This window comes from Leuciscus leuciscus, assembly GCF_965113295.1.
Source record: "Leuciscus leuciscus genome assembly, chromosome: 12".
NCBI lineage: Eukaryota > Metazoa > Chordata > Actinopteri > Cypriniformes > Leuciscidae > Leuciscus > Leuciscus leuciscus.
The window spans coordinates 38,714,639-38,738,231 of NC_138736.1; the positions used below are offsets into that span (position 1 = coordinate 38,714,639).

General features: G+C 36.4%; 2 protein-coding genes and 1 long non-coding RNA gene across 6 annotated transcripts in view; 2 read left to right on the top strand and 1 right to left on the bottom strand.

Annotated features, from left to right (window-relative positions):
- trpn1 (transient receptor potential cation channel, subfamily N, member 1) overlaps window positions 1-3,374 on the top strand; it is a 37,956-nt gene extending 34,582 nt beyond the window's left edge. For all 3 annotated transcript variants that reach the window (XM_082185429.1, XM_082185431.1, XM_082185430.1), the window contains 2 exons: window positions 297-443; window positions 1,185-3,374. In XM_082185429.1, the coding sequence (XP_082041555.1) occupies window positions 297-443; window positions 1,185-1,318 (281 nt within the window). In that variant the 3' untranslated portion in view covers window positions 1,319-3,374. The remainder of the gene's footprint in view (window positions 1-296; window positions 444-1,184) is intronic.
- The window catches only part of LOC309510620, a 62,715-nt gene that overhangs the window by 15,729 nt on the left and 23,393 nt on the right, over window positions 1-23,593 (bottom strand). The gene's annotated exons all lie outside the window — the stretch shown is intronic.
- Window positions 8,286-23,593, top strand: part of LOC309510604 (G-protein coupled receptor 20) — a 55,389-nt gene continuing 40,081 nt past the window's right edge. The window contains exons 1-2 of one of the 2 annotated variants that reach the window (XR_014210399.1): window positions 8,286-8,810; window positions 10,465-11,943. Coding sequence is in view for 1 of the 2 variants with exons in the window: in XM_082185475.1 (XP_082041601.1) it covers window positions 10,467-11,540 (1,074 nt within the window). In the remaining variant the exon portion in view is untranslated. Of the gene's footprint in view, window positions 8,811-10,464; window positions 12,422-23,593 lie in introns of those variants that run through there. The other variant, XM_082185475.1, reaches the window with a different exon arrangement.

The following is a 23,593-nucleotide window of genomic DNA, read 5'->3' on the forward strand; positions in this document are numbered from 1 at the left end:
TTGTGGCGGGACAGCTATCAATTATAGTTTAACCTCTCCATCTTCACCGTCACGCTTAGTAACACACACATCTGTGCATCACCACAGTTGTTTTTAAGCGACATACACCGCTTAATTTAGCGGACAGTCACCGCTACACCGGTATCGCGGTATATTAAGAATCCATTACCATAACAAAAATAAACACCGGTATTCAGTATGAGCTGTTATACCGCCCAGCATTAATCTGCAGGTTTGTTTCTGCCAGAGAATAAAAAAAAAAAAGGTAGACTTAGTCCTCCATGTTCTCTGTTCAGGGAAGGTCTGCTGTGCGGAGAGTCGTGATGTGATGAACGAGGATGAAGACGCCGAGGGTTTGTCTGACTCTCGTTCTCTAGATCGACTGGCTCAAGCGTCTGTCAGCTGGGTCAGAGGAAACAAGAGGACGCAGATCCTCCCGGAGGGCAAGTGCATCTCATTTACCAGCCAAAATTCACTTTCACTCTGGCAGAAGATTATTTCATGTGGTCAATTTTAGATTAAAGATTATATTATCAATTAAGAAATGGTGTCATTCAGAAATTACATTGGACATATTTAAAACGCTTCTCTTTGGAAAAAAATAAAATAAATTGGACATATTTAAAATGCTTCTCTTTGGAAAAAAATAAAATAAATGTATGTTAAATCTCAAACAGAAAGAGCCTATATAATTGCTATATCTTTATATTGCTGCAAGAAAAAATATTTTATTATTGAAGTTTTATTGCTTTATTGTTTGTTGTTACTCTTAGTTTGCCATGAAAATATCCTTTGCTGCATTAAATAAGTAAATAAATACATAAATACATAAATTATTATATTATATGATTATATATTATATAAGAGCATATAGTTGAAGATGCTTTTCTGCAATTGTTTAGTTAATCTAAACTGCTTGGAAACAGGGAATAGTACGACCCCTGAAAATTGCGTTGAAACTGCATGAGTGAGTGAATGATCAAAAAATATTTATGCATTTAAAATACACAGCATAATCCCAGTGAATGCTCATGAATTACATTTTTATATTTAAAAATGCCAAGTTGCATGCATTAAAAAAAACATGAATATATATATATTATGTAATATCACATTTGAAGCATTTTGTTAGGTAGACATGGTCAGGTGTCGTTCTCAAGCAGTCGTGTGCTGTTTCTGTGCAGGTGGTCAGATCCCGACGTCCAGGTATGGAGGTCAGGTGCGCGTGGAGAACGTTGTTGATTGGCCGTCGGTGGTCCAGCAGTTTTTATCCCAGCGCAGACAGAGGGACAGATCGCTGGCGGAGAGAGATGAATGACGACAGATGAGTGTGTGCACTGACTATATGAGCATCAGTTCAGACACATGAGCCCACATCACGTCAGCGAATCACAGCCTGTGCCTTTATCTGATGTTGACTCCTCACTCGTCACTAATGTAAGAAAGAAGTCTCTTCTGCTCACAAAGGATGCATTTATTTTAACACAAATACAGTAAAAACTGTGAAATATTATTAGTTTAAAATGGCTGTTTTCTATGTGAATATACAGTAAAGTGTAATTTATTCCTGTGATCAAAGCTGAATTTTCAGCATCATTACTCCAGTCTTCAGTGTCACATGATCCTTCAGAAATCATTCTAATATGATGATTTGCTGCTCAAGACACATTTATGAATATTATCAATGTTGAAAAGAGTTCATAATTTTGTGGAAACCGTCATACATTTTATTTTACAGGATTCTTTGATGAATTCGAAAGTTCAAAAGATCAGCATTTATTTGAAAGTAACATTTTAAATGTCTTTACTGTCACTTTTGATCAATTTAACAAAGTATTAATTTCTTTCAACACACAACAAAAAAAAGTATTGACTGCAAACTTTTGACCGGTTAATGTTCACGATTAGAATTGGTTGTGCTGTGCGTTCCTACTTGATGTCTCTGACTTCTGATCATAATGTGTTTTATTGGCCGATGCCAGAAAGATGGCGTAAACCAGTTACAATGCTCGCATTTGTTTGGCAAGCTGTTCACTCGCCAATAAAAAACATTTTTAGCATTTAAGCAACCGAAGTGCTTCTGAAAGGAACATCACTAAAGCTCTGCCAGGAGAATGTTTAACAGTATTACATTTTGTGTTTGTTAGTTTCATTATTAGTGCCACAGAAATATCAGTGTTAATGGAAAAATATCGTTGTTTTTTATTTTTTGTTTTTTTACTACTTTTTTATTATACAATTTTATTACTATACATGTAAATGACACACGCTAAATAATGTTAAATGCTACACTTAGCTGTGTAATCACACGGTGTCAGCTGCACCTTTATAAAAATGAAACAAGTGTTTTCAGGGCTTTTTAACACTGTGTTCACATGTGTCAGTATTGGCCTAATTTAAATTTCATGTTGACAATTATAACATTATGCTAAGAGCTGTTCTAAACTCAGATTTTTTTCCCATTTACTTCATCACTGACATCATTGCAAAATGAAGAACAAAAACTGATGCACCTGACATTTTGTTTGTCACATGCTTCAGATTCTCCAAGTTAAGTCTGACATGATGTAAACTCAGCAGAAGTCATGCCGTTTTTACTTTAAGTAGCACTACTATGTTGTCACAAACTTGTCAACAGCCTTAAAGCGTGTTTTTTAGTTCTGAACTTTGACTTTTCTGAAAACAGAAATAAAAAATAATGTGGACCAACATCTGAACAGTGTCTGTAAAGTCTTCTGAATGATGAAAACTTCACTGATAAACCTGTCGCTCACAATCTCCTCCAGTCCTTCTGTCTCTGACTGATAGTTTATCCAGTAAAAGTCTCTCAGTATAATTGTACAAGCGTCCTCCTTCAGCTCGAGCTTCACGAGTCTTTCTGTGTCAAATCTGACCTGATTTATCAAGGAAACGCAAGAATAACTTAGATATTGTTAGTAATATTTCAACAGGACTGAAGCAGGTTCACTTGATTATCATCATCATTTATTATAAGAGTATCAAATATGATCATCAGGCTTTTGAGGAAGGTTTATTAGTTCATCTCTCAATCATCATTGTGTTGCATTTCATTATGTTTTAAAACTACAGAGCTTTGATTATAAAAATGTAGCATTTAAATATCATCTCACTAAGACATTATTGGCAGATATTGATATTTATATGCATTTTATGTCAGTATCTGCTGTACTGTTATAATGCTTTGGCTTCCTCCTGCTCCTTTTTGAACATATTAGTTATTTATTCAAATATTATGGATAAATACTTTGTTTGTTTTGTTTTATTTTGTTGTTTTGTTTACAACTTATATATGTTATATTGTATTTTCTTTGTTTATTTGTAATATGTTCGAAACAAAATAAAATGAAATGAAATGAAAAAGATCTCATTGATTCACATTACATGCATCATAATTACTTACTTTTTGTCCGTAGAAATTTCAGCATCTGCATCAAATTGCATATTTTTCTCAGTTTGAGAAAAGCTGAGTTCTCAGTCCTCCATATTCTCACTATATATGAGCCAAAAAAGCCTGATATATCAAATATGATACAAAACACATGCAATTATTTTGTCTAAAGGTCCAATAAACTAGATTTTTCTAACTTTTATGTCATATGTCAGGCGTTAGAGTAACATATTATTTACTGGAAGGCTGATCATTTTCATGCTTAACAGGTTAACTAGTAAATGATGACATGTTTGACGTGAGACTACGTCCACTTCTTCCTCTCGGAGACGAAATGAAACAGGCTTCCTCGGTCAGATATATGATGATTTCCACTCTGGCAGGAAGTGTGTCTCGCTAACCCGCTTTTCTCCTACTTTTAACTGGAGATTGATGGGTTATACGCTTAAAACAGCTCATGCGTTCTCATGTCCGAAGTCTCTGTCAGGTTTAACTTTGGACAGAATGATGAGAGGAAGAATAAACATTTATAACGAGGGCCAGTTTTTCACTTTTATGGACGTTCATTTTTGGCCGTGTGTTTATGCCGAGACAGTAACTCATCTGTCCTGCACTGGGAGGGAAAAGCGCAAGACTGTGTTTTTCTGAAAATCAGAGGACTTGCTTTCTAGAAACGTCCTAAAGTGAACTGCGTTTGAGTGAAATAACAGCTAATTCACTCTTTCATGTGATGGATTCGCTCGCATTTATCAGGCATTCAGACCAAACACTAGACATTTATGTTTCCTGTTTTGAGCTTCTCATGCTAATTTTACATCCATAAAAGCTCTTCAATTTACTCTATTCATCTTGCAGTGTCAAAAACACATCAAAGCACAAGAATCCCAAAACACTCAAAATCCTACAGTGGTTTACTCTTATGGAGGAATATCACTCGTACTTCAGGCTTCTTGTCCTCGTTTGGCTGAATTTCCTCTTACTTTTTCTTAACATTAATGTATATGAAGCATTTGGTGTTTTTAAAATTTAAAATGCATCTAAATTTACGGCATTGAATGATGAGATAAAGTCAGAATTGACATACTAAGTCAAAATGATGACACCAAATTGAGAAGTCAAAATTGGTATCATAATTATAAGTCATAATTATGAGGAAAAAGTTGAAATTATGACAAACTAAATTATAATTATGAGATTAAAAACAAATGTATGACTTTTTCTGTCATAATTGTGACTTTTTAATTCATAATTTAGATTTATTATGTCAGTTTACATTTTTTATCTCATAATTGAGCATTTGCAGCACTTAAGAAAAAAAACATTAGGCTTTTTGTTAAATCAAATTCCGACACTAGATTATGATATAAAGGCAGAATTGAGATACTAAGCTGATATACTAAATCATAATTATGAGATTAAAGTCAAAATTATGACTTTCTTTGTCGTTTAAAGTCATAATTCAGATTTAGTACATCATTTCGACTTTTTCCTTATAATTATGAAATAAAAGGCAGAAATAAGAAAGTCTAAATGATAACACACTAAGTACATTTAGAAAAAAAAATGCTTTTGTAAATCATAATTATGACATAAAAAGTTGAAATTGTCATTAAGTTATGACATTAAATAGTGACATACTTGAAATTTACATAAAAAGTCATAGTTATGACACAGAAAGTCATAATTATGATTTAGTATGTCATAATTTCAACTTTTCCCCTCATATTTAGACTTGGTATGTCGTAATTACGACATTTCAAGTTAATACAGATATGTATTCACCTTATTTTGAATATTTTTAAATGTGCAAGACTTGGATAGATAAATAACTATAAGAATTACAAAGTGCAAGAAACGGTATATTTGCGCTACAAACCAGTGTGTTTATGATTATGATAATAAACTAAAATATATGATAACAAATACCAGTCTGTAATATCATGCAGCATAACGGACTGTTTTTGTACAGCTAAAATAACCACCTCTTTTCAACATGTTTCTCTGGAAAATGTAATGGAAATGTTCCATGTTGTTCTTTGATGTACTGTCTATAAGGACTATAGTTCACCATGTATTCATTCAGCATCAATGTATATCTTGAAAACCTTGATTTTACCATCATTGTATTGTTTGTAAAGCTGGGACTTTTTCTGGACAGCCCAGATCTTTACCAGGTAAACCACCCATTAACCTTTACATTCTGAATGTGCCACACCTGTCGCTGTCGTTCATGTATACAGAACTGGTCTGAGTGCAGCTTTATTAGTTGTTGAAGGCCAGAAGTGATTTACTGTCTCTGGTTTTTCTCAAGGTGACTGATGTTTAGACCGTGACGCTGAAGAGTCTCCATCTGCTCTGCTCAGTTATAGACTCAAGGCATTTAGTACAAAACACATTAGCATTCAGTTTGTTTCCTGCTAATTTGCTTTAATCTGCTGTTCAAAGTTTGTCACCTTGTAAAATCAGCCATGAAACCTTCAGCAGTGCAGCTACTCACTTAAAAATGTTGGGTTAAAAAAACAACAATGAATAACCCAACTATGGGGTGGTATAGCACCTTCCCAACTGTGGCTTATTTTAACCCAATGCATTGGGTTAAACTCCAGTTGGGTTAAAATAATCAAACATTTGAGTTAAATATTGACCCAATATGTGTAACCCAACGGTTGGGTAAACAAATTTTTACTGTGTACATGATTATACACTGCCTTCTGGACTGGAACTATACTCAGTTCTTTCAAACCTGACTAGATTTGCTAAAAACCATTTCATTTAATTGAAAAATTAACTTTTATACCCAACATTTATGATTTTATGTTGAAGCAGGATCGCACTGGGTGAATCTCAGTCTAGGTCAAATTTATATATTATATATTTTTTTAAATGTAGGAACCACAATTTCTTCATTAAGTTCATTATTTTCATTTTACACTTCAATTTTCTGCATTTGAAAAAAAAAAAATATATATATGCAAAAAAATTATATATGATTAGTAATTATTAAAAATGTTTGAGTAATTGCATATCATAATAGATTTAGTTTGACTGAATTGAATTTATGCTGTTAATATACACTGCATATGTCCGGACAGGATCATTAAAATTATTTCACAGTGCAAGAAAATCTTAATAATATTAAAAAAAGCAAAAAGTATGATAAATAACGATAACGATAAAAATAGCTTTAGATATAAAAGAAAAGCACCACATCTGTAATGATAACGGCACAGAGGAATTACTTTCAGAACGATTTTTTCCCAGCTGATGAAGGAGCCAATCACAATCCATCCTGCTTTAACGAGCTTGAGCATTTAAAGTGGCAGATACAACTTCAGCATGTGATTAGAATAAGTAGAACGATATCGTGCTCTGTTTGTGGATGCTAATGTAGTTCTCATTATAGGCTAGTTATCTTTATAGTGAATGTTTTTGGTGTGAACAGTCCTTCTTTAAACAGCTCAATCTCCCATCATCCCGTGAGGCACATATGTAAAGAGTCCGCTGGCAGAATACTATGGAAGGCCAACAGGGCCAAAATGTCACACATTTTGGCACTCTTGGCCTTCCATAGAATCCTGTTCTAATAGATCAGGGTAAATCACGTGTTCAGATGCGGATATACTGACTTGACTGAGTACGATACGCACGCTTAAAGAGTTGATGGAGAATGATAATCTAATAAAGCAGTTTTAGTTCAGTTTCCCAAGTACCCAAGTGGGTTTTTTCTTCTTCCAAATGTATCCGACTTTTCATATTTTGTGTCTATTTCATCATTATTGCAGTTATGTCATTTCCCCTTTGATCTGCATCTTCTTTGTATCAGATCTGTGTCTTTTCAGGCTTTTGTTTCGGAGTGTTTATGCAAAGAAATAACAAATCATGATCTCAAAGTACAGCAGGATTTACTGTACCATGGATGGATGTGTGTTATGGTTTGTGCGTTTCAGTCTTGACACTCGCTCTGGTGAAGGATGAGGTGCAGGACTTCACTAATGCAGTGTTTCTTCTCCTTCTTCCTCTCATGAGCTCCGGCTGTTGTGCCGACGTGTTTCTTCATGTCCAGGACGGGTCACTGTCTCACAGGTGGTCCACCATCACTCACTGTGTTTTCAGTGGAGGAACCTCTTAAAGACATTTGCAGGCATGCTTCATCAATATCTCATTTTCAAAATAATTATTAGTTTTTAGTATTTATTTTAAGATATATAGTCATGAAAATAATGTCAATGCAAACATAACATTTAAATGCTATGCATCTTTATGCTAAATGTAATATTTAAATCTATAAATCTATATAATATTTATAATAATTAAATATATATATATACATACATACTGTGTATTTTTAGAAAATTTGAATATTTAAATATCTATAAATATATACAGTATAAATCAATTTCTCATGTGTAAAAAAAATGGATAATTGTCATGAAAATAATGCCACAATGTAAATATATATATATATATATATATTATTGTTTATTTTATAATATTTATTATAATAATACATAAAACATTTCTTATATATTGAAAACAAAAGTAGCAAATATTGTCAAAATGCAAATATAACTTTTTCATAATTTATATAGGAAAATTTTATTTTCATGAAAAAATTCATATTTAAATCTGTGTATACATGTGTGTGTAAAAATGTGTGTGTATATAGTATATACATTTTTGTTTAATTATGATATATATGACATAACATTTATATATAAATTATATATAAATAACTTTTTCTTCATGCAAAATGTAATATTTAAATCAATCTATAATCTATCTATATAATATTTCAAATAGTAAATTTTTTATTAGTATTTTTTTTTTTCTTTCTCTGAAAACCTGTAGCTTTAAAAACACAGCTTTGGTCATTTTCAAAATAGACATGATTTGTATTATCCGTGCATTCCTGCACAAAATCTCAGAAGGAAGGGAAATTCAGAGCTGAATTGATCTAAATATGGACTATGGATGTGAGTTTTGCCATGGCTGATGTCCAGAAGAGTGATGGCGCTGTAAAGTGACTTCTGAGAGCTTGTGCCCAGAGTTTAGAGGGATTGTTGAGAAGATGAGAAAGAGAGCGAGGGAAGGGGAGTGTGATGGACAGACCGAGACCTAAAAGTCTGTCATTCTTCAGCGAGACTCGCTTCATGAAAGACTCACTTCTGGAAAGAGAGCGTTCACTTATCCTTGAGAGGCAAAGAGAGCGTTTAGACTGCAAGACAAAGCAGGGCATCATCAAAAATGGACACTGCTGAACTGAGATATGCATATTTATTATTTGTCTGCATTACTAGTAATGGAAATTGTTGAGATTTCAGTGAAGCTTCATTTGATTTAAGAAATACAGAAAGGAACCGACATCCAACTGGACCAGAAAGAGCATCATCCAAACCAACCGGTGAGAATCTCCTGTTTATTTGCCTTTGAAAATATGTTGGGTTTGAGATGTATTTATAGTAGGGTTATTTGAACCTCATTTTCCATGAGAAACTACAGTGAGATCCCCCTGCTGACTGAACCGTGGGGAAATTACACAACATGACATGATGTTCCATAAGACAGAATCTAAATGGAACTTACACTCCTAATATGGAACATTCATGTAAAGTTCAGACAGAGTTAAACAGCTGATGAAAGAGAATCTGAGATTCTATTACATATTTCATGAAAACTGACTGAGTCTCAGACGTCAGAGAACAGGAGCACAAACTCTCTCACAGAATAAAACGCTGAAGAATGTTCCATTTTTAGAAAGCCATGGAAAGCTTCATGCAGAGCCCGGATTTGTGGTGGTGCGTTAAGGGCAATTCAAAAGTTGTTGTTTTTTCCAAGCTGTATATATATATATATATATATATATATATATATATATATATATATATATATATATATATATATATATATATATATCACATCACAACTAAACTTAATTTTCATTTTAATAAAATACCATTTTTAACGAAACCCTGCCTAAGAGACACCATGCTTGGCTCATTAAATATTTCTGCAAATTAGGATGTTAATCAAAGAGTGTGAAATATGTAACAGCATAACTACAATTCAGGAGTTTGATATTGGTAAAAACTTTTTATGTTTTTGAAAAATGTTTCCACAAAAATATGAAGCAGGACAGCTGTTTTCAACATTGTTCATAATAAGACAGGTTTCTTGAGCAGCAAATTTACATATCGAGAATTACATTTGTAAGTCTTGTTACATTTTAATAAGTCTGTAACTGTTAAATATTTTGATTAGTGTATAATAGCATAATATTAAATATAATTGTTTTATTTATCCTACTTGTTCGTTTATATATATGTGTGTGTATATATATATATATATTATTGTATATAATTTTATTTATTAATAAAACAACAATAACAGTTCAATACCATTCAATCCAAATATTTTATATTTATATGAATATATAATTATAAATAACTTACTGTATGTAATTTAGTTATACTTTGTGTGAACATATATGAAGAGTTCAGATGCAAAAGCCTCTAAATGCCATTTGAAATTTCCTTATAGAATGATCATTTTTATCAAGCTTGTATATTTAAGTTCAGTAATTTCACTTAAATTATAATTAATAGGTAATCTTCATTGCAATTTAAGTGAAATTATTGAATTAAAATATACGAGCTTGATAAAAATGATCATTCTATAAGAAAATTTCAGATGGCATTTAGAGGCTTTTGCATCTGAACTCTTCATATATATATATGCATGTATATATTTAAGAAATATTTGCATGTATATACTGTATATGTATATTTATACATAATTTATATTATATATAAATATAAATATTTTATATAGAAATAACACATTTTTCTTAAATATATACATGCATATGTGTGTATTTATATATACAAAATTATTATACACAGTTACACATACATATATTATGTAAACACAAACTTTTATTTGGGATACGATGAATCCCGATTAATCGTTGCCCAGCACTAATATATTAAATAAATAGTATGTAATTATAATAAAGTATAATTTATAAATTATTTGTTTTTACATTTTCTGTGTTCCAGCCATGGAGATCTTTGAAGGACATTCTAACATCACATCTGAGTCTCCCGCCAATACCAGCGTTCACCTCCAGGGGGTGCCGCACCTGAAGAAACTGGCCCACCTGGACGAGTCTCTGTACCAGGAGTTCTACGTCCTGTGGGTCACGCTGATGGTGGTGAACACACTCATGTTTGTGGTCGGCGTGGTCCTGAACAGCCTGGCACTGTACGTGTTCTGCCAGCGCAGCCGCTCTCGAACGACCCCGGCCATTTACACCATAAACCTGGCGGTGGCCGACCTGCTGGTGGCGCTGTCGCTCCCGGCCCGCATCGCGCTTTACCACAGCGGCGGCGACTGTGTGGCGTGTTTCTACATGCACACCTTCAGCTACTTCGTGAACATGTACTGCAGTATTTTGTTTCTCACTAGCATCTGCGTGGACCGCTATATGGCGGTGGTGCGTTCGGCGGGAAGCCGTAGGCGGAGCCCAGCTGCTGCAAAATGCATTAGCGTGTGCGTTTGGCTGTTCGCCGTTGTGGTCACGTACTCGCTGCAAACCTCGGCTCTGGATTTTCACGGAGCTTCATGTTGTCACGTCGCCGTTCTCTTCGCCCTCACCGTGCTGGAGTTCGTCTTGCCCCTACTTGTAATCGCGACGTTTACGATCCGCGTTGCCTGTGCACTAGCGGACAGCAGGCTAATGCCGCAGAGCTGGGGTCGACGCGCGCGTGCCGTTAGGCTGCTAGTAGCCGTATTAGTGGTGTTCACCGTGTGCTTTACGCCGTATCACGTGCGCGAGGCCGTGGTGTACTTTCAGCTGGGGGGCAGCAGAGAGCAACACGTTGTTGCGTATCATGTGACCATCACGCTAAGCAGTCTGAACAGCTGCCTGGATCCTGTGGTTTACTGCTTCGTGCCGGATAGTTTCCGCTCCACCCTGCGAAGGGAGCAGAAGAAGAGATTCGGAGAGCATCAGGTGGCAATCAGGGGAAACAGGAGCTTTAAAGCTGCGGGAACGCCGACGGCCATCGCATACAGCGTTGCAACGCTCACACTCACACCCTGCATACTGACGTCCAGAGACATTCCCGCCTGACATAAAACACTCCCACAGGAAGTTTACCAACGGGTCAATATGAGAAATATCAACCAAATGAGAAACAGCTATTTTGTATCTTCATGTATAAACATTTACATGCACATTCTTAACTCGATTACGCTTAAACCGACAATGTGTGTGGTCATGTAAATGCCTTAACTCGATTTTTAAACATTAAACGATTGACACAGCTAGATTTTTGCCCATTATCTAGATTTCATTCGGTATGTAAACACCTTAAAGTCAGCATGAAAAAGAAGATGAGATCATCTTTTCTTCCCTGGTGTGACGTATATCCGAGTGAAACGCTTCTGAAACGACCAAATGTGGACGGGGCTTGATTTTGTCTGTGGGGAATTGATTGAATGGTTGTGGTTTGCTATTGGTGGATCTCATGTGAGTGACAGGTTGCCCCGCCCTCGCAACAGTAAACACGTCATCAGAGAAGAGATGTGATGTCGGTGCAAGAGCAAGGGATGGGGAATCTATATCACTAAGAATGGGAGAAAGTGCAAAACGCAATATGGCGGAATAAGTCCCGCCTGCTAAAAAAAACAACTAATCGCTGATTGGTTAAGTCAAATTTAATCATAAGCTTGGTGAACAGATTTGGAGAATTTGATGTTTCCCTATTCAAAGAGATAGGAGCTGTACTCGCACGGCTGAAATAGCGAGTGAAATTACTTGCCTCAAAGGTGCAGTAATCGATTTCTAAGAAACGCTGTTGAAAGTGGATTGAACTGAGCACTAAAACACATGTGTAGCCAATCAGCAGTGAGGGGCGTGTCCACTCATGATGGGGGAGGAGAGTGAGTGAACCAATCAGCAATAGGGGCATGTCCACTCATGATGGGGGAGGAGAGAGAGTGAGCCAATCAGCAATAAACTCGTCGAGTTTGCGTTGTTTTTGCTCCATATGTGAGTAACATTGGCTTTCACAGAACCAAGACATGATGTTGTTGTAATGTTAGCATATAGTAACAGGACAGTTTTGAGTGCTTTTGATAAATGATAAAGAGACATCCTCTCTTGCATTGTGTGTTTGTGCATTTTAGGGGCGGAGCCATGAAGGGAGGGGGAGGGGCGTGTTTCTTTGGGTTGATTTCAAATTTCAACAGTGTTTCTCAGAAATCGCTTACTGCATCTTTAAAGGCACTTTGCTCTAGATCAGTGGTTCTTAACCAGCTATAGGGTCCAAGAGCCTCAAAATGGCTTAAAATGATTTAAAATGAGATAACAAGCTCAACGACTGTTCATTTATTCAAAGACCAGCATTCTGTCTTGGAAAGCCTGGATATATGAGGGAATTATGATTTCTAGACCTGGAAAAGTGATTAATTAATACAATCATAAAAAGTATATAATCAATTACATTTGTTCTAGTTGTGTCAATAGAAATTGCTATTTCTGAGTAAAAAATGTTTTGTTTTTTTAAATGACTAGAAACGTAATGTAAATTCATTGGTAAAAAAGTGTAAAACCTGAAGAACATTAAGTTAATGAAACTTCTAGAATTATGGATTTTAATTATTTTGTTTAATCACAATTGTTTTAACTATTTATTCAGTATATTGAAACTCCTTGTTTATGTAAATAACATTTATTGAAAAAATGCGCATTACAGCAGAAGTAGGCTACCAAAATCTGGAAGTAAGACCTTGGAGTCAAAAAGGTTGAGAGATCTCAATATGAACTCAAATATTTCTCATCAAATTTTTCCATCCACATTATTTTATACCTTTCTGTTGTCACTGTATGTCAACTATTGACTCATTTGTCACCGTTTCAGGAAGAGAAAAGAGCACTAAAATGTTCCTCTGACATATTCTTCCCGCTCCTCAAGAATACGATATCATCAGACAGATATTTATGGAGCTTATAATATGACAAAATGATTTGAATTTGAATTGTGTAAATTTGAATTATTTGCAAGTGTAATCTAACTAAATTGAATTTTAGGTGGTAGTTTAAATAGTTCTGAATTTGATTTTTTTTAAACGAATATTGAACGTTTGAAATGTAACAAATTGAAATGTTTTTATGGCTGAATTTTATAGACATGTATTTTCAAACAGCTAGTTTTTTGTTCTGAATTCGTATAGTGCAAATATTCAGTTTAAAAAAATACAGATTCAAGTTTTCAAGATGAAGAAATTCGGAACTTCAAATTCAGTTTTCTAAAATTCAAGTTCAAAAATTCAAGTTCAAAAATTCAGATCTTACAGAAAGTAGGTCACAGGTCATCCACAGGGAAGAGTAAAGGATCTCAGATAAGTCGAACAGAGCATTTTGGCTGCAGTGCAGTAGTTTTCTGCCGCAAACGCGGTGGTGGTTCAAGAGAATCCTTGTATCTTTCGTTCAGTCGTTTTTTTATTTAATATTAAGAGTAGAAAAATGAGAAAACAGCTTGAGTATTAGATTTCTTCTAATATTCTAGTAATAATAGTCCGCTGCAGCAGTTGCACGGAGCTTACAAAACGCGTGTAATGCAACTATAGGCTACATTTAATTTTCTCATCAAACAACTAGACTAACGAATGGCTCGGCACAACAGAAGAGCCTAGACAGGGCTTTCTCTCTGTGTAGACCAGCAGTTGGTCTGAATTTGCTATAACCTATAGCCTATTTTCTCGACTGTATAGGCTAAGTCACGTTTTATCATGAAACACGCTGTGATTTATTCCAAAGTGACTCAGGCATATATAATGCATTTAACGTTAAATAATCTAAATGTTGACTTTCAAAAGTAGGCGCGCCAAGAAGGCTATTCGCTGTATTTTGGTTCATTTTTGGTGAGCGCCAGAAAGATCTAAAGAGACCGAGACGCGCTAAAGCAGCGCATCATGTTGTTTTATTTATTTTTCAATGGCATGATATTTTGTAGTCATTTTTAATGTACACAAATAAAAATATACATTTTACTGTTTCGGATGATGTCATATCATCTGTATGACTAAGTTATTTCCCAGCAGTGGAACAAATCCAAGTGATGGCGCTCGCGCATCGCGCTCTCACACAACATAGTAGGCTATCAGTTCTGGCGTTGCTTCATATCGCAGACTGTTCATTATCAAAATGAAACACAGTCAACCAAACATATAAAAAGTTATTCTGCATAATTTAATTGGTCTGTTGTACAATATAAAGGGAAAGCTGTGCCACACACAGTCCTACTCCAAACATTTCCCTTGCTGTGAAGACGCTGATTTAGCCTATAGGCCTACGTGTATTTTGGGACTCGACTGAAGTATGACGCCTTTTTATTTGTATTATAATATAATATATTAAAATACATAATCTTCTGAGTTTTATGATGTAGGCCTTGTGTGTTTTATTAAAATGTATTATAATTTACATCTCAAAAGGATGCGCTTTGTGCATTCTCTGACATTATATTTATTTATTAAATTAATATTGAGTATCAATGTTAAACAAAACGGTGTGTTATTTTCTCTGGCAACTAAACTTTCAAAAAACAAACAAACAAAAAAAAAAACTTCCAAAGCAAAGCCATTGTGCGTTCTCTCCTCGCTCCGCAGCTTTTCCACACAGATTTTGAGAACTGGCCAGCTAAAAAAAATAGGCCAAAGAAGTAGACTAACGGCTAGTGTCCGGGAAATGCGAGGTACGTTCATATTTATAAATAAACATAACTGATTTTGTCTACACCTAAATACATTTCCTAATAATAACAGTGATTAAGCCCAAATGTGGGTGGGTTTTTTGCCCAAATGGTCTCCACTCTATGCATTTTGTAATAATACAGCAACATTTTTTAACTGACCGTATTTGCCAGAAAATAAGTCGCATGCACATGAGTGCAAGTCACACCGGATCATGTTGAGAGAGAAAGGCGTCATCATTTTTTTATATTTTTTTTATATTAGCCTATTCAGCAATAGTGTAAAAGACCTGTAAATAAAATACAATATTTACATGATAAACACTATTAACATGTATGCTATGTGTTGCCTATTTTACTTTCCCTTATGACAAATGAATGCAGAAAACAACAAGAATGAAAAATAAGTATGTAGGCTATAGGCTATAATAAAATAATATATAGGCTACAGACTATAAAAATAGCCTATATTGTGCCCTTTATAAACGCCAAGCCTAAACAAATTTATTTAAATCGAAACGGTAGCGCATCTCTCATTCAGTCAAAAGTTTTCATTGCAATGTAACATGTGGATGCTAAATATTAATATAAAGAAGGCTTCATACTTCAGTCGAGTCCCAAAATACACGTAGGCCTATAGGCTAAATCAGCGTCTTCACAGCAAGGGAAATGTTTGGAGTAGGACTGTGTGTGGCACAGCTTTCCCTTTATATTGTACAACAGACCAATTAAATTATGCAGAATAACTTTTTATATGTTTGGTTGACTGTGTTTCATTTTGATAATGAACAGTCTGCGATATGAAGCAACGCCAGAACTGATAGCCTACTATGTTGTGTGAGAGCGCGATGCGCGAGCGCCATCACTTGGATTTGTTCCACTGCTGGGAAATAACTTAGTCATACAGATGATATGACATCATCCGAAACAGTAAAATGTATATTTTTATTTGTGTACATTAAAAATGACTACAAAATATCATGCCATTGAAAAATAAATAAAACAACATGATGCGCTGCTTTAGCGCGTCTCGGTCTCTTTAGATCTTTCTGGCGCTCACCAAAAATGAACCAAAATACAGAGAATAGCCTTCTTGGCGCGCCTACTTTTGAAAGTCAACATTTAGATTATTTAACGTTAAATGCATTATATATGCCTGAGTCACTTTGGAATAAATCACAGCGTGTTTCATGATAAAACGTGACTTAGCCTATACAGTCGAGAAAATAGGCTATAGATTATAGCAAATTCAGACCAACTGCTGGTCTACACAGAGAGAAAGCCCTGTCTAAGCTCTTCTGTTGTGCCGAGCCATTCGTTAGTCTAGTTGTTTGATGAGAAAATTAAATGTAGCCTATAGTTGCATTACACGCGTTTTGTAAGCTCCGTGCAACTGCTGCAGCGGACTATTATTACTAGAATATTAGAAGAAATCTAATACTCAAGCTGTTTTCTCATTTTTCTACTCTTAATATTAAATAAAAAAACGACTGAACGAAAGATACAAGGATTCTCTTGAACCACCACCGCGTTTGCGGCAGAAAACTACTGCACTGCAGCCAAAATGCTCTGTTCGACTTATCTGAGATCCTTTACTCTTCCCTGTGGATGACCTGTGACCTACTTTCTGTAAGATCTGAATTTTTGAACTTGAATTTTTGAACTTGAATTTTAGAAAACTGAATTTGAAGTTCCGAATTTCTTCATCTTGAAAACTTGAATCTGTATTTTTTTAAACTGAATATTTGCACTATACGAATTCAGAACAAAAAACTAGCTGTTTGAAAATACATGTCTATAAAATTCAGCCATAAAAACATTTCAATTTGTTACATTTCAAACGTTCAATATTCGTTTAAAAAAAAATCAAATTCAGAACTATTTAAACTACCACCTAAAATTCAATTTAGTTAGATTACACTTGCAAATAATTCAAATTTACACAATTCAAATTCAAATCATTTTGTCATATTATAAGCTCCATAGATATTTATATTCATCGGCGGGTAGAGGGAAGTGCTGTGTCCCGAGCCGCTGCTGTACACACCGTCTGATGGCAGTTTTACGGGGTTTACATGATGAACTCTCATACCCTACACAGAGCTGTTTATTTTGCTCCACACTTGATTTAATGGAGGTGTTGGCTCATGTGTTTATGTGTGAAGACCACACTGACCAGAAACCACTTCTACAGATAAACATCTTTACGACTGAACATAAACTGCCTTTTATGATCTGTTTAAAGTAGGCCCACTTGTGGATATCTGTCGAAACAAATGGCTCCAATGTCTGTCAGTACACTAATTGCTTATTCTCCTATTTAAAAAAACAAACAAAAAAAACATTCCGGTTTTTTTTTTACAGGAGAATTTACAACACACATACTGTATATTCTAATGTAAAAATAAAATTAAAATAAAAACTTTCACACACATATTATGTGGAGAATATTATTTTAAAAATGATGATTTTTTTTTTAGATTGAATGATTATTTGTCTCCAGTTCTTAAAAAGTAAATCTGTCTGACTGTAACACACTAAAATGTACCACAAGAGGGCATCATTTCCTTCAAAATGATTTAAGGACAAAGGAACAGAAACTTGTTTCTGCAATTTAAAAGATAATTGCAACTTTTTGTCTCACAGTTCTGACTTTTTTTCCTCACAATTGCGAATTATTTTATATTCAGTGGCGAGTTCAGAATTCAGTAAACAAGCTTCCATTAAAAGTCAAACGAGGTAGCTTTGTAAATAAAATAACTGATATCAAATACAGTAATGTACGAATATCACTTATAAACCTTCAAGTTATCTGTCACCTTTTTAATAATCTTTTTAATAATATGTTTTTAAGCTTATCACGACACCTGTGCTGATGAGAGCATAGAGCATTAATCAGAACTGTTTGTGGCAGGGCCTTTAGGTAGGCGGCCTAATGGAGAATATGATAGGGACTAGGGAGACACCAGAAACTCTACTTAAAGGAAATCCTGAAATCAAAATGTAAGTTTTTTAGCTTTTAGTATGAATATGTTAGCCTTAAGGTTATGAATAAGCTGGTGTGTTCCAAAACAATGACAAAATTCGCATTTAGGAGATATAAACCCAGCAAACACATTTGCGTTGTGGCAACGTCTGTGGCACGTTGCATTTCTGCTATAGCAACGTCGCAGTCTACGTGCTCGCAACATTGTAACAACGTAGAATTGTAAGACGCAACAGGGCTGTAAGCAACGTTGTTGCGCAACATTCAGCAACTGAGAGACGACGCTCTGACAATTATTTTTTTTATGCTAGGATATAGATATCCCCCATTTAGCATGTTATGTCTTGTGGTTAATTTTGTTAATTAGTCATATGTTAGATAATGATATACTTTTTAAATATTGTTTATCCTTATTATTATTTATGGGCCTAACAGTAATTTCATTGTAATTAACACCTGCAAGTGTACATTTTGAAGAGTAAAAATGACATAACTTAGAAGGTTAGCTAATTCAACTTTATTAAAACTGCATATGGTAATCAAATTGCACTTCCAAAAGTCATACATTTGTGGGTAAAAAAACAACAACAAAAAAACATATCAGAGAAAGTCTAATGAGGGGAGAAGTGCCACTCAAACTTCCGGTTGCAGTTCCACTCTTGTTCCACATGAGGGCGCTCACAGGACGAGTGCAGAATGAATGGAGGTCTATGGCGCTATACCCCTCAAAATCCACTTTTCTCAGGATATAATTTTTTGTCTAGTAATTTGAATGTTGTTTTCGAAAGGGGATGCAAAGAAATTACACATTGCTTGGTGTTAGATTTTTTAGAGTCACTTATTTGCTTTAAAAAGTCTTTCAAAATGTCAATGACGTCATATACATCGTACGACCAGAGATACTGCTTTACGGCAGTCCTTCAGTCACTTTGGTGCTTTCGCGCTCTGCACTTTCTTTTCTCTCGAGGCATCGACAACACAGCTGACACAGGTAAATACACGTGCTAGAAGAGTTTTTGTTTTGTTTGTTTCTGGTCCCGCTTTGGATGCCACGATGCCATCAAGCGGTATCTCTGGTCGTAATCAGTCCTTCACTGACCAATCAGCGTTCATTAGCAGAATGCTAGCGTGTTATGGGCAACAACAACTCAACAACTGTAAGAAATCGAAAGGACATAAGTACTCGTTCATTCAACTTTCAACCTATAACCCATGTTGAACTTGCAAAACCTACAATCAAATCTGAGATTTCTCAATGGCAATCGGGTGAAAGAGACAAATTTAGCCGTCTAGCCCCATAGACTCCCATTCATTTTGCACTCATGGCGAGCGCCCCCAGTGGAACTCTGATTGGAACTACAACCAGTAGGACTTAAAATGGGCGTTGGAGTGAACAGGCTTTCCGTAGACGGGCTTTGATATTATACAGGGAGTGGACTAACGTTAACTAGCATGAGCAAACATGCAGAAATCTGGCAAAGAAACGAATGAGATGACAAATCAAAGGAAAAAAATAAACAGGTGTGCAAGCGGTTAAAAAAAAAATCTGTGCGTTTCAAAAAAAAGAGGAAAAAACATTAAAGTTAACATTAACATTAACGAGTCGCTGCCTGTTCAAGGAGTGCTGAAATCAATTACTCACCATTAAAGTAATTTTGGCTTCATACTTTTGGCATAAAGTTAAATATTTGTCATACCTGACCAGAAGATGTTCAAATAAATGTCACATTAGACAAGGAAGTTGTAGGTTGTGTTTTGAATAATTACATATCTTATTTAGCTGAGGTAAATTAAACGCAAATCTCACGTATCCTTGCTTGATGAAGAATGAGACAACACAATGAGCCCAACGGTCAGTTGAAATTTAAAAGGCTGATTTTCGCGCTTCAGGGCGGTGACAAGTACATATGTCGTCCAGTGGTTGTCAAGACACCAGAGGCACAACCTTAAGCAATGGCCCTGAACAGTGGTTTAATGTCAACATTGTGACAATGCTGTAACAACCTTCACCACACAATGTAGTTATAGCAACCTTTTGGCCATGTTGTTAAAACGTTAGAAGGTTGGGTACGTTGTGCCAACGTTCTGTGTTTGCTGGGAACATTCAAAACGTACAGTCTCTCACTTCCGCTAAAGTGGATCCAAGCAGCAACCTCCCCGTCTCTCTCTTGAAACCAACACGGAAGTGAGTTAAACTGCAATTCATTGACTGGCCGCTTGAGGCTGGTGTCAAAAGTGAGTCAAATCTGTATCTCCCCATGTTAAAATACCAAATTTTACAGCAGAAAAAAACGTGTTTACAGCCTGGTGTCTGTATGTGGCTTTGGTCTATACAGCTAATTTTGCCCTTCATGACAACTGTGAGGGGGGTGAATTTTTTTTATAACTCATCCATTTAGTTGATAATATTTAAAGTTCTGCATAATTAAGGGTGTGTCCACTAGAGTGACAGGTGGGCCGCTGATGTCAATGCTAGCCGTTTGTTTGCTGTTAGCCGCGTCACTACTCACTTCACCTCAGCAAATGTTAGCTGCTGAACTTGCCATCTCTGCAGTGTTTGTGCTTTTTTTCACGTCGAAAATCACGTCGTTGTCAAAGACGGTGGCCTACGGACATCACAGGAAACTGTTCAACCGTCGGTACGTGAACATTTTTACTTTGAAGCTGTATTGGAAGATGGCTTAGCTATTGGAGCATTGGATTCATTGTTTCACTGCATGAGGTTGTATATTGGAAGTCTTAAAGGTTTTGAGGGACTTTGGAAGATGTGTAGCGGTTGCGCAATACCTCAACAGAGACATTCACATCATTCATTCATAGGAAAGCTATGTCATTGAAGCGACCTAATACAACAAATGATGTATCTTTAAGACAAAATTAGTATTTTCATACAAAAATGACCATGTTCTGTGATTTCACTGAGCCTTGTTTGAGGCTGCCCATATGTACAATCAGTTGATATTGATGCCGAACATTCTGATAACCAATGTGTAACTTCTGATGGGATTAAACCTGAAGACAGTGCATCTAACATCTCATTTGTAAAGGAGAATAATTCCATATTACACTCTCAAGTATCAAGAGTATCCTCAACTTCATCTGCAAGGATAAAAGCAGAAGCTGATAAGGCAGCACTTATGGAACGCATGACTGCATTAAAAAGGAAACACTTGTTAGAAGCCAAAGAAGAGGAATTAAGGAAGGAAAAGGAACAGTTGGCTCTGGAAGCCGACCTTGCTGCAGCCAATGCTAAACTTCGTGTGCAGGAAATTAATTCAAAATGTGGTTCTAAAGGATCTGACGGAATGAATTCCTATTATGAAAGGAACAAGCAAAAGACAGGCAGCCTGAATCCGCACGCTGATCATTTCATTCCAGAACACAGTGACATAAAGAATATTCACAGTGAATCTCACCCTGAGTCACAGGCTCATATTGTCAGGCCTAAAAGGGTGGAAATGAAACAATCAGACACCAGACTTGCAACAAGTGACACCCAAACACAAAGGACACAAATGGTTCATGATGCTCAACAAATAGGACGGCAATCCTATTTTAACTCAGCATGCAATGATAACACCCAGAATGATATTGTGAGCATTATGCAACAACAGAATGATATTACCACACTGTTGGTTCAGCAAAATTTTGCATCTGCTCTGCCAATGAGAAGTATTCCCGTGTTTGACGGTGACCCTCTTCAGTTTCGAACCTTTATTAGAGCTTTTGAAAACTGTGTAGAAGAAAAGACTAATAATATGAGTGATTGTTTGAACTTTTTGGAGCAGTACACCAGGGGTCAGCCAAGAGACCTGGTGAAAAGTTGTCAGCACTTGTCTCCTCAGCAGGGATACCAAAGAGCTAAATCCCTTCTTGCAGAACATTTTGGCAATGAGCACAAAATTGCCTCTGCTTATATGGACAAAATTCTTATTGCCTCTTATTAAGCCAGAGGATGTGAAAGCATTACAATCATTCTCTCTGTTTCTTCGAGGTTGTTCCAATTTAACACAGCAAGTCATGTATATGAAGGAGTTGGACATAGAGTTCTCAACGGGCCTGAAAATTACAACCCGACCCGACCCGGCCCGTGGCTTTTAAAGCCCGGACCCGATGTAACCCGACACATCAACATGAATTATCTGCCCGAACCCGGCCCGCGGCCCGACGCCGCGTCGGATTTTTTTTTCTCATACACGTATTATCATGACCAGCAGACGCGAATTCAAATCAACCTTTAATGTTCACGCCTTTTAACAATACAAACAACTGAAACAATAAACTTTAAATATATAAATAGGCTGTAGTAGCGACGGTGAATTCACCTAGAGTTCTCAACGGGTCGGGTCGGCCCGACAAACCCGACGGGACCCGCGGGTTCGGGCCGGGTTCGGGTCGAAAATATAAGCAAATGACTCGGGTCGGGTCGGACCTCGGGCTTAATCTTTTCCGCTCAGTAAAAAACAAAAAACAAAAAAAAAAACATTTATTATCATCGCTGCTGTTCACCGTAAAGAAAGTCTGGCTGCTGCGCGCAACGTGCATCATGGAGAGGGGCGGGGGCAGACGCCGCTGCGTGCACGCCTTTAGCCTGGAGAAGATGGAGTTGGTGAAAGTAAACTTGCTGCAGGTGAATTCACCGTCGCTACTACAGCCTATTTATATATTTAAAGTTTATTGTTTCAGTTGTTTGTATTGTTAAAAGGCGTGAACATTAAAGGTTGATTTGAATTCGCGTCTGCTGGTCATGATAATACGTGTATGAGAAAAAAAAATCCGACGCGGCGTCGGGCCGCGGGCCGGGTTCGGGCAGATAATTCATGTTGATGTGTCGGGTTACATCGGGTCCGGGCTTTAAAAGCCACGGGCCGGGTCGGGTCGGGTTGTAATTTTCAGGCCCGTTGAGAACTCTAAATTCACCTGCAGCAAGTTTACTTTCACCAACTCCATCTTCTCCAGGCTAAAGGCGTGCACGCAGCGGCGTCTGCCCCCGCCCCTCTCCATGATGCACGTTGCGCGCAGCAGCCAGACTTTCTTTACGGTGAACAGCAGCGATGATAATAAATGTTTTTTTTTTTGTTTTTTGTTTTTTACTGAGCGGAAAAGATTAAGCCCGAGGTCCGACCCGACCCGAGTCATTTGCTTATATTTTCGACCCGAACCCGGCCCGAACCCGCGGGTCCCGTCGGGTTTGTCGGGCCGACCCGACCCGTTGAGAACTCTAGTTGGACATGCCATCCAACCTCAGAAGCATTGTGATGAAATTGCCTTATAAGCTAAGGGAAAAATTGAGAAATATTGCATGTGATCTGCAGGAGCAAAGTGGAAACAGGGCTGTATTTACTGACCTTGTGACCTTTGTTGAAAAACAAGTAAGAATTGTCTCTGACCCTCTGTTTGGTAATATACAGGATTGTCAACCTACCAGCTGTACTAAAGCCT